The sequence below is a fragment of the Linderina pennispora genome (assembly GCF_002104995.1).
Source record: "Linderina pennispora strain ATCC 12442 chromosome Unknown DL89scaffold_2, whole genome shotgun sequence".
Taxonomy (NCBI): Eukaryota; Fungi; Kickxellomycota; class Kickxellomycetes; order Kickxellales; family Kickxellaceae; genus Linderina; species Linderina pennispora.
The window spans coordinates 1,248,941-1,262,054 of record NW_024468250.1 but is presented as its reverse complement, the minus strand read 5'-3'; the positions used below and the strand labels follow the sequence as shown (position 1 = coordinate 1,262,054).

At 56.1% G+C, this 13,114-nt stretch overlaps 7 protein-coding genes across 7 annotated transcripts; 2 read left to right on the top strand and 5 right to left on the bottom strand.

The window, feature by feature from the left end:
* Nucleotides 1–176: 176 nt before the first annotated feature.
* On the bottom strand, nucleotides 177–995 carry DL89DRAFT_309272 (uncharacterized protein). The gene has a single exon (XM_040890943.1). It carries the CDS (start codon nucleotides 849–851, stop codon nucleotides 444–446), a length of 408 nt encoding a protein of 135 aa, XP_040746526.1. The 5' UTR covers nucleotides 852–995; the 3' UTR covers nucleotides 177–443.
* Nucleotides 779–2,643, bottom strand: DL89DRAFT_89609 (uncharacterized protein). The gene is made up of 2 exons (XM_040892223.1): nucleotides 2,263–2,643; nucleotides 779–2,191 (listed from the first exon to the last, which is right to left on the bottom strand). The coding sequence occupies exons 1-2, from the start codon at nucleotides 2,451–2,453 to the stop codon at nucleotides 856–858; spliced, it is 1,527 nt and encodes a 508-aa protein (XP_040746525.1). The 5' UTR covers nucleotides 2,454–2,643; the 3' UTR covers nucleotides 779–855.
* A 33-nt stretch (nucleotides 2,644–2,676) lies between these two features.
* Nucleotides 2,677–2,974, top strand: DL89DRAFT_265322 (uncharacterized protein). The gene has a single exon (XM_040886612.1). It carries the CDS (start codon nucleotides 2,706–2,708, stop codon nucleotides 2,958–2,960), a length of 255 nt encoding a protein of 84 aa, XP_040746524.1. The 5' UTR covers nucleotides 2,677–2,705; the 3' UTR covers nucleotides 2,961–2,974.
* A 212-nt stretch (nucleotides 2,975–3,186) lies between these two features.
* DL89DRAFT_244074 (LuxS/MPP-like metallohydrolase) lies at nucleotides 3,187–3,753 on the top strand (the record flags this gene model as incomplete). The annotated part of the gene is made up of 1 exon (XM_040885053.1): nucleotides 3,187–3,753. A coding segment is annotated over one exon (567 nt), but the record flags the coding sequence as incomplete, so codon positions are not given.
* Nucleotides 3,754–5,857: 2,104 nt separating this feature from the next.
* On the bottom strand, nucleotides 5,858–6,208 carry DL89DRAFT_89604 (uncharacterized protein). Its single transcript, XM_040892222.1, has one exon. It carries the CDS (start codon nucleotides 6,113–6,115, stop codon nucleotides 5,915–5,917), a length of 201 nt encoding a protein of 66 aa, XP_040746522.1. The 5' UTR covers nucleotides 6,116–6,208; the 3' UTR covers nucleotides 5,858–5,914.
* A 1,550-nt stretch (nucleotides 6,209–7,758) lies between these two features.
* Nucleotides 7,759–8,639, bottom strand: DL89DRAFT_89526 (uncharacterized protein). Its single transcript, XM_040892219.1, has one exon. It carries the CDS (start codon nucleotides 8,410–8,412, stop codon nucleotides 7,912–7,914), a length of 501 nt encoding a protein of 166 aa, XP_040746521.1. The 5' UTR covers nucleotides 8,413–8,639; the 3' UTR covers nucleotides 7,759–7,911.
* Nucleotides 8,640–9,929: 1,290 nt separating this feature from the next.
* Nucleotides 9,930–13,016, bottom strand: DL89DRAFT_89511 (uncharacterized protein). Its single transcript, XM_040892218.1, has one exon. It carries the CDS (start codon nucleotides 12,762–12,764, stop codon nucleotides 10,332–10,334), a length of 2,433 nt encoding a protein of 810 aa, XP_040746520.1. The 5' UTR covers nucleotides 12,765–13,016; the 3' UTR covers nucleotides 9,930–10,331.
* Between the last annotated feature and the right edge of the window lie 98 nt (nucleotides 13,017–13,114).

Genomic DNA, 13,114 nt, shown 5'->3' with positions numbered 1-13,114 from the left:
TAATCCTCTGACTGGACGATCTGATGGCGGCTCTGAGTAAACGTCACAGGATGCTGCATCCACGATATCTGCCTACGCCGTTTGTCAGTGCAATGATCTTATCCGCCAGTGGGACGACATGCTCGGCGTGTGTGACCAGGAATACGCGTCTTATCACTGATCACTCCACTGCCAACAAGCACATTTTCGATTAGATGCCGCTCGACATGTGCATCAACTGCCCGCCAGTAGGTCATCCAAAACATAGATGTCTGCGCGGGAGTAAATAGCACGGGCCAGTGCCAGCCGCACCTTCTGTCCGCCAGACAGGTTGATGACCACGCGGTCCGATCTCTGACAAATCCTGCGCCGGGAACAGCTTGGACATCTTCAGCTAGTGCACACGCCTCGACAACGCGCCAGTAGAACTTTCTCGTCAAACGCCTGGACCGAACAGCACATTTTCACGGAATGTCGCATTCATGATCCATGGCTTCTGACTGACATACCCAATCCGACCGTATGTGCACCCTGTGCCTGAAACCAGCGGCATTCTCACTGCAGATAGCAGACAACAGGGACGACTTTCCACTTCCGACTCTGCCGACAACAACTGCGAACTCGCCAGTCTTGACACACAATGTCGTTGGTGCAAGAGTGAACTTGTCAGGACCCCACTGGAATGCACACCTGTCGAGCTTTACTGCAGTATCGCCTACTTGAGCAGTGCGTTCGATGTACCTGCTATGATTGTCCTCGAATAGCTTCTCCAGTGCAGTTGCATGCTCAATGATCTCCCTAGAGACAGAAATAATGCTGGAACACCTCAAGGCAAATCCTGCGATATGTGTTGCTGACGACACCACAAACATCACCTCAGTAAATGCCAGCGTCCCAGGATGACTGAAGATATGATGCAACTGTCAGAGCAGTCGCAAGTTGAGTCGCTGAACTGCCGACGAGGGTGACGATGTAGTTAACGATGCGCCAGAATAGGGGTGAAACGTATCGTGAGCGGTCTGGATATCCACGCACACGCTGAAACGCTTGCTCCCATCCATAAAACTTGACCGTGCTCATATTCCGAAGTAGAATGTCTAGATTCGTATAGAATCTAGGTCTGACCTTGGCCTTGCTCAACTTCTCCAGCGCCTCAAGCTTAGCTGTAACCAGACTCCGCGCAATAGAAAATACGATCATGAAAGCAACCGGTAGAGCAGCATGCCACCCAACCTTGGAGATAAGCAACCGAATGCTGAGAAAGCTTGCCACTGACTGACTGAGAACGCTTACCACATTGCGTATTCCACATACCATTTCATGCAAATCGACAGAATGGGTCCTGTTGTATTCTTCGTCTGCAAGCTGCCCACCATTTCGAGACGTCTTGATGCCGATGACTTTGATACGGAAAACGTCGAGAATTTCCCAGTAGATATGGGCCTTAAATCCCCAATGGTAACTGTAAGCTGCTGAAAACGTGGACAGTGCGCTCCACATTGCACAGAGTACCAATATCTCTGTACCCTCTACGCGGCTATTTTGGTCCACTGCACCAACAATCATCACAAACACAATGTCCTTGTAATAAATGCAGAGATGGAAAACCAGGTCGATGATGGCTAGAGAAAGCATTCGCTTCCAAGCAAAAGCCAAAAATCCACGCAGTACAAAGTAGGTCTTGCTTGTATCGAGCTGCAGCTTCTCAATTCCGCGTAAAGTCCACTGTATCCCTTCCTCGCTGTGCATATCCTTATCAGACAAGTCGTTCTTGGAGTAAAGTCGTAGACGAGCCAAGGTATCGAAGCCCAGCACATACCTCATATACCTGTGTATTTCTCTCTGTGTTGAAGGAATGAGCATGTACCACGCAATAGCAAGGTGGGACAGAGCACTTGTTAACAAGCAAATATTCAGGCGGGGTACTGAGAAGACCACCATGAGAATGGCACGGGCGATGTTCAGGAATGCAGTGCCATCGCTGACCGTACTGCAAGACAGGGTATGCCCGAGCACAGCTACTGATGCCAGTAGCGAGGCAGTTGAACTAAGGTGGACGTTGGTAATAGACGCAGCAAGAGAGGCGAGGCAAACCGCGCTGAGGGCAATAGCAATGCGTTTCTGTTTCTGAACCGGCGCGCCAAGATCCTTTTCAGGTGTCCATAGCAAAGTAGCAGCAGTCAGTGATGCATCTGCGATCGCTCCGAGAGTCCTAATTGTGAGATTACTAGTTAGCATCTGCGTAGCCATCACCAGACCATGTATTTCAAAAATAATACGTACATCCGGGGCATGATAGTGTCAAAAACACTATTAAGAATATTCATATTCAACGGTAGGAACGATGATGAGGGGAATGAGGAGCGAGACAAGGTTTGGGTTGCCGCATCCCTTGACAACCCTTGCAAAAGATGGCTCAGGGACATGCAGCCATGAATGCATAGTGGATCGGCAGTTTCCGAATACATGGGCATTGTTCAGGTGGAAAGTGATGTCTGCTTGTTTCTCACTGCGGCCAAAAGGACTGCGGCCATGTCGTGATAGGGCCTGGGCTGTCTGGGCATTATGTTCCTCACATTATCCATGTATTCTAGGATATCAGCGATTTGCTCGCCATGTCACAATAGCACAGGTACTATGTAGGTTAACGCATGTATGTGAGTAGTAGTTCATATGTATGGCAGACAGTACCTAGGTGAATAAGCGGGGCGTCTACACTACGCTACATGTACATCTATTCAGATTTGCCTCTACGCTCAGCACGCAAAGCAACAGATTGGTACAGGAAGAACTATGAACAGCCAAGCCATCTTCTGTCCACAAAACAGGCTTGCTTGACAACCGCAAGCTGCATTTCTGCTGCGGGTCATGGGAATTCGGATACCACAGCAGCTGCATTCAAACACTTTCGCACACTATGCCCTGCTCTCTACAACTGCTGCGGCTTTGGCTCAGAGATGAACCACAGTTTTCTATCCTAATGTCTTTAAAAGCGCACCAAACTAATCCCTTCTCTGCATATCTTCCGCACTCATTTTTCTATTACTCACCATGGCATCTACATCAGCTCAGCCAGGCGCGCTTTTTGTTAGAGAAGGCGACGACTTTGAATACCAGAGTGGCACTGCTGGTCAGGGATTCCGCACCACGGTGTACCGTCACCACGAGAACAACATGCGAGTTGTACTGTGTCGTGTTCCGAGCCCCATGTGCTACCTTACTATTTGCGTGCCGACCATTGCTACAGACAACAAGGGTCTGCCGCACACACTCGAACACCTGGTATTATGTGGATCAGAAAGCTATCCCAACCGTGGAAGCCTAGACGCAATTGCTGGCTGTAATTTCTCATATGGTACATGTGGGTGTACCAATGCAGACCACACATTCTACACAGTTACAACTGCAGGCGAGGAGGCGATCGCCAATATGCTACCAGTCTTCCTGGACCATGTTCTTCATCCTCTACTATCCGACGACCAGTTCGTAACTGAAGTCTACCATTTCGACGCTGATGGCAAGGAGCGAGGCGTCGTTTTCAGCGAAGAGGTTGCTACCGAGAACAGTAGATTCGATTTGGTGGAATTTGCTTTGTACAAGTTGATGTATTCTGAGAAATCACCATACTCCTACAACTTTGGCGGCCTTACCAAGGATATTGCGACGCTGACAAACCAGGAGATCATCGACTACCATCGCAGATTCTACGATGCCAACAACATCACAGTTCTGCTGGTTGGATCTTTCAGCGACTCATTCGAGAGCGTTCTTCAGCAGCTACCTGCCGATTTGGTAACCAGTGGCGGCTGTGATTCACGCAAGCCTGTCGAGTGTCCTGAGCCTGTGGGTGATAGGTGGTCGGAGTACATCAGGTTCCCTTCGGCAAGTGCAGACACAGGGTCGTTTAAATTCGGGTGGCGTGGCCCGATGCCTGATGATGCTGTGGCCATTACAGCATTGGAGATTCTGCTGAGATACCTGACTGAAGGTGCATCCAGTCCACTCAGGCAGCGATTTGTTGAACGTACAATGCCATTGTCTGGCTCACTGTATGCTGCCATAGGTATTGGAACTCCTTCGCCAGTCACCATAACATTCAATGGCGTGCCGTATATCGACCCATGCAGCTCCTGTGCAGATTCTGAGATTCCGGTGTTATTCTCCGAAGGCTGTTTCGAGAGTCTGCTCATCCAAGAACTCCAGCGACTATACGACTCCAAATTCGATGGAAATGCCGGTGCACTGAGTCAAGCTGCAAAGGAGTATCGTCAGTCACTTGCAATGGAGTCTGAGGATGATCCTCTCCAGAGACTAGAGACCACCCTGATTCGTGATGTCACCGCATCTCACTGGTCATCTAGCAGCGAGTTTCGTGTCGGGACATATGCTCGGGTGTTCGATGTCATCGATGAACTTATTCAGAAACCAGTCGACTTTTGGCTGGATCTGCTCAAGAGGTTCATCGACACACGTGTGTATTATGTAGCAGCAGTGCCGGATACAGAGCTGGGAAAGAAGCTCGAGCAGGAGCGCCGCGATGTCGAGCAGAGGAATGCGCAGTCGATTTCTGACAAGGACAGACATACACAGCGTATCGAGAGGGCAGTTGAGGCTAGCAAGCTGAGCATTCCAGATGAGCTGAAGCGCAGTATTCATATCCCGGATGCACAGAAGGTTTCCAGCCTGCCACATGTACATGAGGTTGTAGAGCTGGCAACACCGATCGGTCCTGCGGCTGTTGTTCAGCTAATCGAGCTTGAGACCGCGTTCCCTGCACTAAGCCTCAGCATCCCCCTCCCAGACCTGCCTGACAATCTCCGTCCCTGCTTGGGTCTTTTCTGGGACCTTATACTAGCAACTGACCTCGCTATTCCGCCTGGAGTTGCCTACGATGGTGACATATCTGATACAGCCCACCGTGTCAGCCGCACTGAGTTTGATCGCCAACTAGCTGCCACCACTGTGTCCAAGTGGGCATACATCGTGCCAAACACCGATATATTCTATGTGTACCTCAAGTCGACGCATGAGAATGTTGATGTAGCCAGCAACTTGCTTGTTCGGGCACTGCTGTTCGCTGATTTTACAGCCGAGCGTACCTTGGCCGCCGCGCAAAAGCTCCTCAGCAACATCACTAGCCGAAAGCTACTCAGCGATTGCATGCTCGATGAGATAACATGGCATTTTAGCGCGCAGGATCCCACCAACCGCTCCCGTTGGGTCAGTAATCAAATGAGCGCATTTGAACATGAGCGATTTCTACAGGGCGTCATCAAGTCTCTGGATTCTGGCGATACAAGGATTGTGGATCAGCTGAATGAGCTCCAGAGCTATATTGCCAATAGAACAGGAGGATTTTTGACATTCACATCCTCCAGTGGCCAGCGCGAGAAAAACATGGGGTTCATCGACAAGCTGGCCCAAGACTGGCAGGACTGCTTTGGAAGATTCTCGGAGCAAGCGGCTGGCGATATTTCCTCCCGCGATGGTGGTTTACCAGCATATCCATTCCCATGTCTACGCCACTCCCGGTTCTCCAATATTCCACATCCACTGAACGTTCAGGTCATTATGCCAACTCTTCAAGCAGCTGTCGTGCGTATCTGCTGCGAAAGCTGTGTTTTCACACCACCAACACCAGACAGACCGTTCGACGAGCAGCTGGCGGATCTCCCTGGCATCGATTACTACGCACTTGGAGGTCTTGATCTCAGTGCTTCAGCGCACCGGCGGACCCTTGTACAATGCGATTCGCAGCAAAGGCCTTGGATACACACCCTCCCTCAGGCAAGACATGTGGTCAGATATGCTTGTTTTTGAAGTCGACCAAACGCCAGACGCATCCAAGGCCATTTTGGAAATACTGGCATTCGTGTCCGGTGTTGGCGAGCACTGGGACAAGTATGTCACCGAGTTCGAGATTGCTATGGCCAAGTCAGAGATGGTATGTGGAAACGCGTCTTTGCAGTGCTCGCCGTACTGGCTGACAGACTATTGCATTAGTAGCAATCTTCTGGGCTTTGCGTCGGCAAGCCAGTACACTGTTTGGAGAAGAGCACACATCAGCGCAGTGAAGAGTGCCGACCTGCGACGCGTGTATGATCTCTACCTGAAGAGGTTTGTGACTCCTGGACATCCACTGCTCACAGTCGTTCTGACTCCTTGTGATACCGAGCTTTCCGCAGAGCTCACCAAGTTCGAGATCAAGACTTTGGACGAACTGTAAAAACCATGTATAAACACAAGCATGTCACAAAATATGATGTCCTGGATAAAAATGACGTTTAGTGAATGTAAGAGAGATCAGCCGAAATCACCACAATGATTCCGCCTTCGCACCCAACAATAATCTGCTGCTCAGTCGCGCCGCTCCACGCCACCGAGCACCCGCACGCCGGCAGCTCGAACTGCCTGACAACCCCCAAAGTATGCACGTCGAACACCGCCACGCGAGCGTCCGAGCTGACCACAGCGCCAAACATGCCGTCTCTGGTCACTGCAATGTCATGCAGCCGGTGGGCCAGCTTGCGCGTACGCATATGCCGGCCATTGACATTATACACATGCAGTGCCGCCTCGCCATCCTCCTCACTGCCGAATAGCGCGCGGTCTGGGTCCAGCTTATCGCCAGAGCCCCTGACGCTGTAGCACAGTATATGTGCTGCCGCGGTGATCAAAACGCGCTCGACACGCATGCCCCTTGCCCTGTCGGAAATCTGCGGGATGGCGTCGCCGATGGTTGGATCCACACATGGCATAAGCGAGCGCAGGTACTGGCCAGAGCGCAGCGCCCAAATAACCACAGTGCCATCGGCCGAGGCGCCTGCCACAATGCCGTGGTCCGTGCTCACGGCAACATCCAGGACGCTGGCGTCGTGCGCCAGTAGAACGTGCATTAATCTCCATTTGCCGCTCTGGCCAGTAAAGCCAGATGAATTCGAATATGCTGCCATGCTGGTGTGGCCAAGCTCCGGGTTCATTGGGTCGGCCAGGCCTGCAGCAAAGGCCAGGGGGGCGGATGCTGCGCCTGCAGCAGTTTCGACGCCATTGAGTGTGCCTATATCGACATGCAGCACGGCGACATTGCCCATCGATGAGCCCACCACAACTGTAGTGGCATCGTCGCTGGCCGCAATGCAGGTCTGGTAGCCCGGCAAATATACATATGTAGCAGTGTTGATGGTATCCAAAAGGCGGGCGGCCAGCGGGATAAACACACTGGCAGGCGCCGCTAGCCCGGCCGGATCATCAATTGCCTGGGCACCGGCTTGCTCTGCCCCACTAGCAGAAGTGCCGCCAAACAGCGAGCCAAAGGAGGAGCGCACAGGCTGCGGTGACGGGCGCTGCGTCTTATTTTCAGATCGGCTTGGCCGTGACATCGCACCAACCACCGCACCCGCATATGCATTTGTCATGCTGGCAGCCCGGTCAGTAGTCACCATGGGAGTCACCAGCGCCTGCTGCTGCGGTGTATCACCCGTGGCATTAGGCGGCAGCGGTTCGCTGGCAATCCGCGAGCATTTGACTGTGCCGTCATAGTGCGCGCAGCTAACGAGCAGCTCTGGCATATTCGGAATCAGCGCGTACGCGGTCGGCCGGCAGTGGACGTGCGCGCTGCACTGCATTTGGCTGGCTGGACTCGCTGCCGAAACCACACAGTGACCGTCAGTGACAGGCTCGACAGCGAGCTGGAACTTGTAGTCGGCATTGGTGAAGAATGTCAGGTTGTAGACGCTGGCACGGCCCGCACTGTCGACTGCTGTGATGAACTCTCTATGGACCCCGCGCTTGCCATTGCTGCCCAGAGCTGGTGCATTGCTGGTTGCTAGCTGTGGTTTCTGCGGTGGCGGGGGCGACTGGATAGCAGGCCAGGGGACCGAAGAGCCTGTCACTGGGGATTTGACTGCACTGCCGATAAAGGTAATGTCATGGCTAGATGCTTGCAGAACAAAGTGCTGCACGTGGACCAGACGGCTCGGTCAACGGCGAGTACAGCGGGCGCGGCAGATTGGCGTGACGCGGGGGATGCGGCGCTGTGAACAGCTGGGTCGGTGTCTGGCCAAAATAATTGATCTGGCTTTCAACGCTGGCGCGCTCAACTGGGTCAGTGATTGCATCCAGGTTCACTGCACCCTCATATGTCAGGTAGTAGAAGACATTGTGGGCCTTGACTGCCTCCTCGCCGCGCTGCTTGTAGCCAAAAATCAGATCCACCCATTTGTGCAGATTGCTAGACACGTGCTCGGACTCGAGCGCCTGGCGGTTGATGCGCACGAACTCCTCGGGTGTTGACGCCCACGGCGGCAGGACAACGTCATTCAGCCGTGTCCCGTCCTGCTTTGTGCCCAGATCCAGGTTGCCCTGGTTGGTCAGGAACTCGGGCAGGTAGAAGAACTCGGGAACCAGCTCCTTCACGTCGCCAGGACCGGTCATACACGACTGCCAGGCATCGGCCAGCGAATGGAACTGGCGGTCAGCGTGATCGAACTTTCCGCTCTGCAGAGACACGTGGACGGAAGCAAAGGGCTCCAGGCGCAAAAGATAGTAGGCGACAGGAGGCTGCCTGATGAGTAATGCGTGCCGTAGTGGAATTTCTGGATCCGGCCCGTCGGGTCCTCGAAGGACTCGTAGCGCTCAATGAAGTGCTTCAGGCGCTGGTCCAGTTCAGAGCCGCCGATGGGGCGGGACAGGTCGCGGTAGACTTTGGGGTCATTCAGATCCAGCCACTTGCTGGTGTAATCCCGGATAACCCACGGGAACACCGGGTACTGCGACAAGTCATTGTATGAGCGGCCGGCGATGGTGTTGAGCGCCATCAGATAGTCAAAGTTGCTGAGTTCGCCGTGCTGCCACCGCTCGGTCAGCTTCAGGCGGCTTAACAGCGTGGGCGCCGACCGCACGTCGCTGAGCGGCAGGCCGGTGTTGGCAGTCGACAGGGATGTGAGCTTCCACACCAGCTGCAAAAGCTCCTTCTTGCTGGCAATGTTCAGGAACACGGACGAGCGGTCGGCAAAGAACACCTCGATGGCAGACTTGCGCAGCATATGGCGGCGGAAATGGATCTGGTGCACATCCATCAGCGGCCACACCATGTCGCGGCTGAGCTCGGCCAGGATGGCCCGCGGCACAGCATTGCTGGGGCCTGACGAATCCAGGCCCTTGATTGTGACGCTGCCGTCCTTGTCACGGTCCGCCGAAAACCGCAGCACTGATTTGGTCAGCTCGATCCGGCCGCAGACGCCGCCCAGCAGGGCTATGCGCTCGCAGGAGATGCTCATCAGAATGCGGCCAGGGTCAGCGGTGCTGGCTGAGACAATGTTCAGGTCCTCGGGCGTCACCAGGTTCCAGTCGTCGTCATTGGCGGGAGTCTGGTTGCCAGGCTCCTCGATGCCGGTGATGGACAGCGACAGCTGCGGCACGCCCTCTTCGCTGTCAAACGAGTTTGCTGACGAATCGTTCCGCGCACGGCCCTTACCTGTCTTGTCGCGACGGCTAGCAGCTACATGATGATCCTCGTAATGTGGATTACGTACCAGCCGCCGATGCATGCGGCTGGTGTTTTCTGGTGTGGTCAAGCATCCAGCCGGTGCGGCTTCCGCGTCGCGGTGCTGGCCCGCCACGGACCGCGGGGCATGGCGGTGGCTCGGAGGCGTTTCCGCCACAGCCGCAGCCACGGACCACGCACGCCGCCAGGAATCCAACACGGCCCGTCCAGCAAGGCTTGCTTGACACGCATCACTTCCTCATTTTCAATGGGCAGCGTCATATTGGCCACCTGCGTCTGCACCTCTTTGACCGAGCGGACCAGCAATGACTCGCGCCTCTGTGATGCTGCCAGCTGGTCGGCCAGCGTGCCTGCAAATGAGTCCTGCGACTGAGCGGACGCACGCATCTCAGCCTCTTCGACATTGCGCATGCTGGGCATGAGCCGCGTGCGGTAGATGTCGAGCCAGTCGGGTGCCTGTACAAATTCAACAAAGGCGTCTGTGGACTTGTCGATATTCTGGGCCTGGGCGCCACGCGACACAAACAGCGTCAGGCAGTGGGTCTCGAGATACCCGCGCAGCCGCTGGAACACCAGCATGTAGAGGGCGCCGATGCTTTCGCGCGTCTGCTGCGCAATGGCCTCCCGGTCGTGTGATGAGCTGCTGGGCGTAGCACTGCCTGAGGCATTCTGCTCCTCAGAGAATACGAATGCCTCGTGAATGTAGCCGAGGATGGCCAGGGCGCTGTGCGCAAGTGAGCAGCCGCCGGAGCACACGAAGCCAGAGGCATCAGATAGAGGCAGGTCGGGACTGGCACCCAGCTGCGGGTGGCGCTCCAGCAGCTGCACCAGGAACGTCAGGCTCTCTTCAACACACCGCAACTGCATGCTTCGGATCCCCGATAGCACCAGCCGCAATGTCTGGTCGCACAGCGGGCATGTGTAGCTGTGTGCGGTGCTCGTCCAGCTGCATTAGGAACTTGGACAGCTCACGTGCCAGCTGCGGCGTATCGTCCCAGGGGCTGTGCTGGCTCTTGTACACGGCGTCGCAGTCAGCCGCAGTACTGGGCGGCGGTGTTGCTGCTGGCGTGCTGGACAGTGCCTTGAGCCGCTCGTGGTGGAATGCCACGTACTCCTGGTGCTGGCGGTACCCGAACAGCAAATCTAGTGCGTTCACTGCAAACCGCGCCAGGTTCTGCAGCAGCACGGGTCGCTCGCTAAGCGTTGGCTGGCCATGCGCAGAAATGGCCGCTGATGCCAGCTCCATATGGGCTCTGGCCAGCACCATCGCGATCAGGCATAAGGCCAGCGGTACAGCGCCAGTTGGCGAATAGGCCCAGAGCAGGAGCACAGCATTGTGAACCTCCTGTGCGCTCTCAGGCTTGCGCTCAAACAGATCCCAGATCACCAGCAGTGCCAAATCAATAGTCACCTGCGACCACTCCTCAACGGAAGTAAGCAGCTCGGTCTCGGCCTGGACTGCCAACGCACTGTCACTGCACGTGATTCCAGCAGGCGTGCGCCGCAGCGCCGCCACCCGTCGAGTGACCCAAGCCTTGCGGGAGGAGATATGGCCGTGGGCAAGATTCTGCATGTGCTGGTCGAGCGCTGTATGCGGAATCAGGCTCAGGTGGTTGCGCGCCTTGACAAACACGTCGGCTAGATGCGGCTGCTGCGCCGGCTTTTGCTCGGCGCTGTGGGATTTAGCTGAGAGCTCGTCGGTGAAGAACCCGCCAAGCACCACGACCCGCAGAAGCAAGCCCAACAGCGGCGCGCCAGGCGAATACAGGCTCGAGAAGTTCCCCGGTTCGTCATCCAGCAACTGTCGCAGGTCGGTGGCTGCCAGCACGCGCATCGACGGCTCGGTCTGCGGCGCACACGACAGCTCCAAGATCGCATACCAGGCATCAGGCACAGCTATTGAGCGAGCCGGCAACGAGCTGACAAACGACTCCTGGATGTTCATATGGTCATGCACCGAGATAGCGTCGCCGCAGCTCGACAGATTCCGCATATGGCGCTTGCGCCTCGGCCCGGACTGCATGGGGTCGATGTTGATGCTGGCCAGCAGCGACTCGTGGTCGCCCAGCGCCAGCGCCAGCAGTGCCCGGTACAGCGCTGGCGTCAGCGCCCGCTTTGTGCGCACCAGCGTCAATGCGCGGGCAATGTTCTCGTGCTCGACACTGGCTGACCCACGGCCACGGATGCTGTTTGCCAGGCGGCTGGCAGTGCTGGCATTGCCCTTGCCCGTTGCCGACATGGCTGACAGCAAGGCAATGATGTTGATGGCTTCGGCTGCCAACGCATCATCATCGCATTCAATGATATGGCACAGCATACCTAGCCCGCGCTGCCCCAGCAGCCGCGACGCCAGATGCCCAGCGCTGGCTGAGCCGTCGGCCAGGCTGCGGAACAGAAGCTGCAGGATCTCGCGCGTATGCTCACCGTCGCGGTTGCACGCATACAGCAGATGCTGCACCAGGTGCGAGACATCCACCTTGTTTGGCTCGGGGACCCCGCCGCTCGTATGACGCGACGGCTGGTCCTCGGATGCCGACAGAAACAGCTCCAGCGTATGCAGCAAGACACGTCGCAGCTGGCGTGTCTCGGCTCGTGGCAACGCAGCAAACCCAGGCAGCTCGCCCTCAGTGTCGTCCCCGTCATGCAGACTCAGCGCGTCTTCGCTGGTGGCCAGGCTCTCGCTGATCGACTCCTGGTCAGCGCCCTCGTTGATCAGCACCGAGATCCGCTGCGGCGCCTGCGGCTTGGGCGTCGAGCGGCTCGACCTCTGCTGCTGCTGGAAATGCTGCGACGAGTCGTACGGATACAGGTTGAAGAGCACGTACAGAATCCAGCGCACGCCCACACTGCTGCCGCCGCCGCTATGCCCACTGATGCTGGCTGCCGCGTTGGTGCGCTTGCCGAGTCGATCGCCGCGCCGCCCCACACACAGCACCTTGTGTATCTCCTTCAGATACTCCATCTGGTTGCCCACCTCGGCATGCCGCCAGATACTGACATTGAGGATCAGATCATGCTGCACCTGGCTCCAGAACGCCGATGTGTCGCTGTAGACCGCCGGCAGCAGCCCGCCTTGCTCATCGAAGGCAGTCTGGAACGCCTGCATGGCGCGGAATGCCGCTAGCGTCAGGTGCATGCCAGGGTCCTGCAGGTGCTTCTGCAGGATGCTGGCCACCAGGGGAACAAAGTTCACCGCCCGGATGCCTGCCAGGTGCTTGGGGTCGCCACGGACAAGATCGCGGAGCCACATGAAGAATGAAGGCAACGGCGTGTGCTCCATTGTGCGCTGGTCAAACGCTCTTTCGTCGGTGCCCAGCGGGCCCTCTTTGGCTGGCGGCACTCGCTGGGCCAATCCAGCTCAAGTGGTGGAGCAGCATCAGAGTCGGCTCTAGACCGCCCAGCGCATGCAATACCTGGTGGATCGTCGTCGTAGTCACTGCCAGCACACCGCCATGCATCTTCCACGCCTGTGCTGCTTCCTCCAGCCGAGCTCTGCCGCCATTAGTCTCCCATGCCGCCTTTGGCGCATTGGCTCGCGTCAATGAGACTACGCTCTGCCCCTGCAGTGCCGAGATCGAGCTCGAGTAATGCAAGTTTTCGCGCACGATTGCTTGGCAGACTCCGATCGGG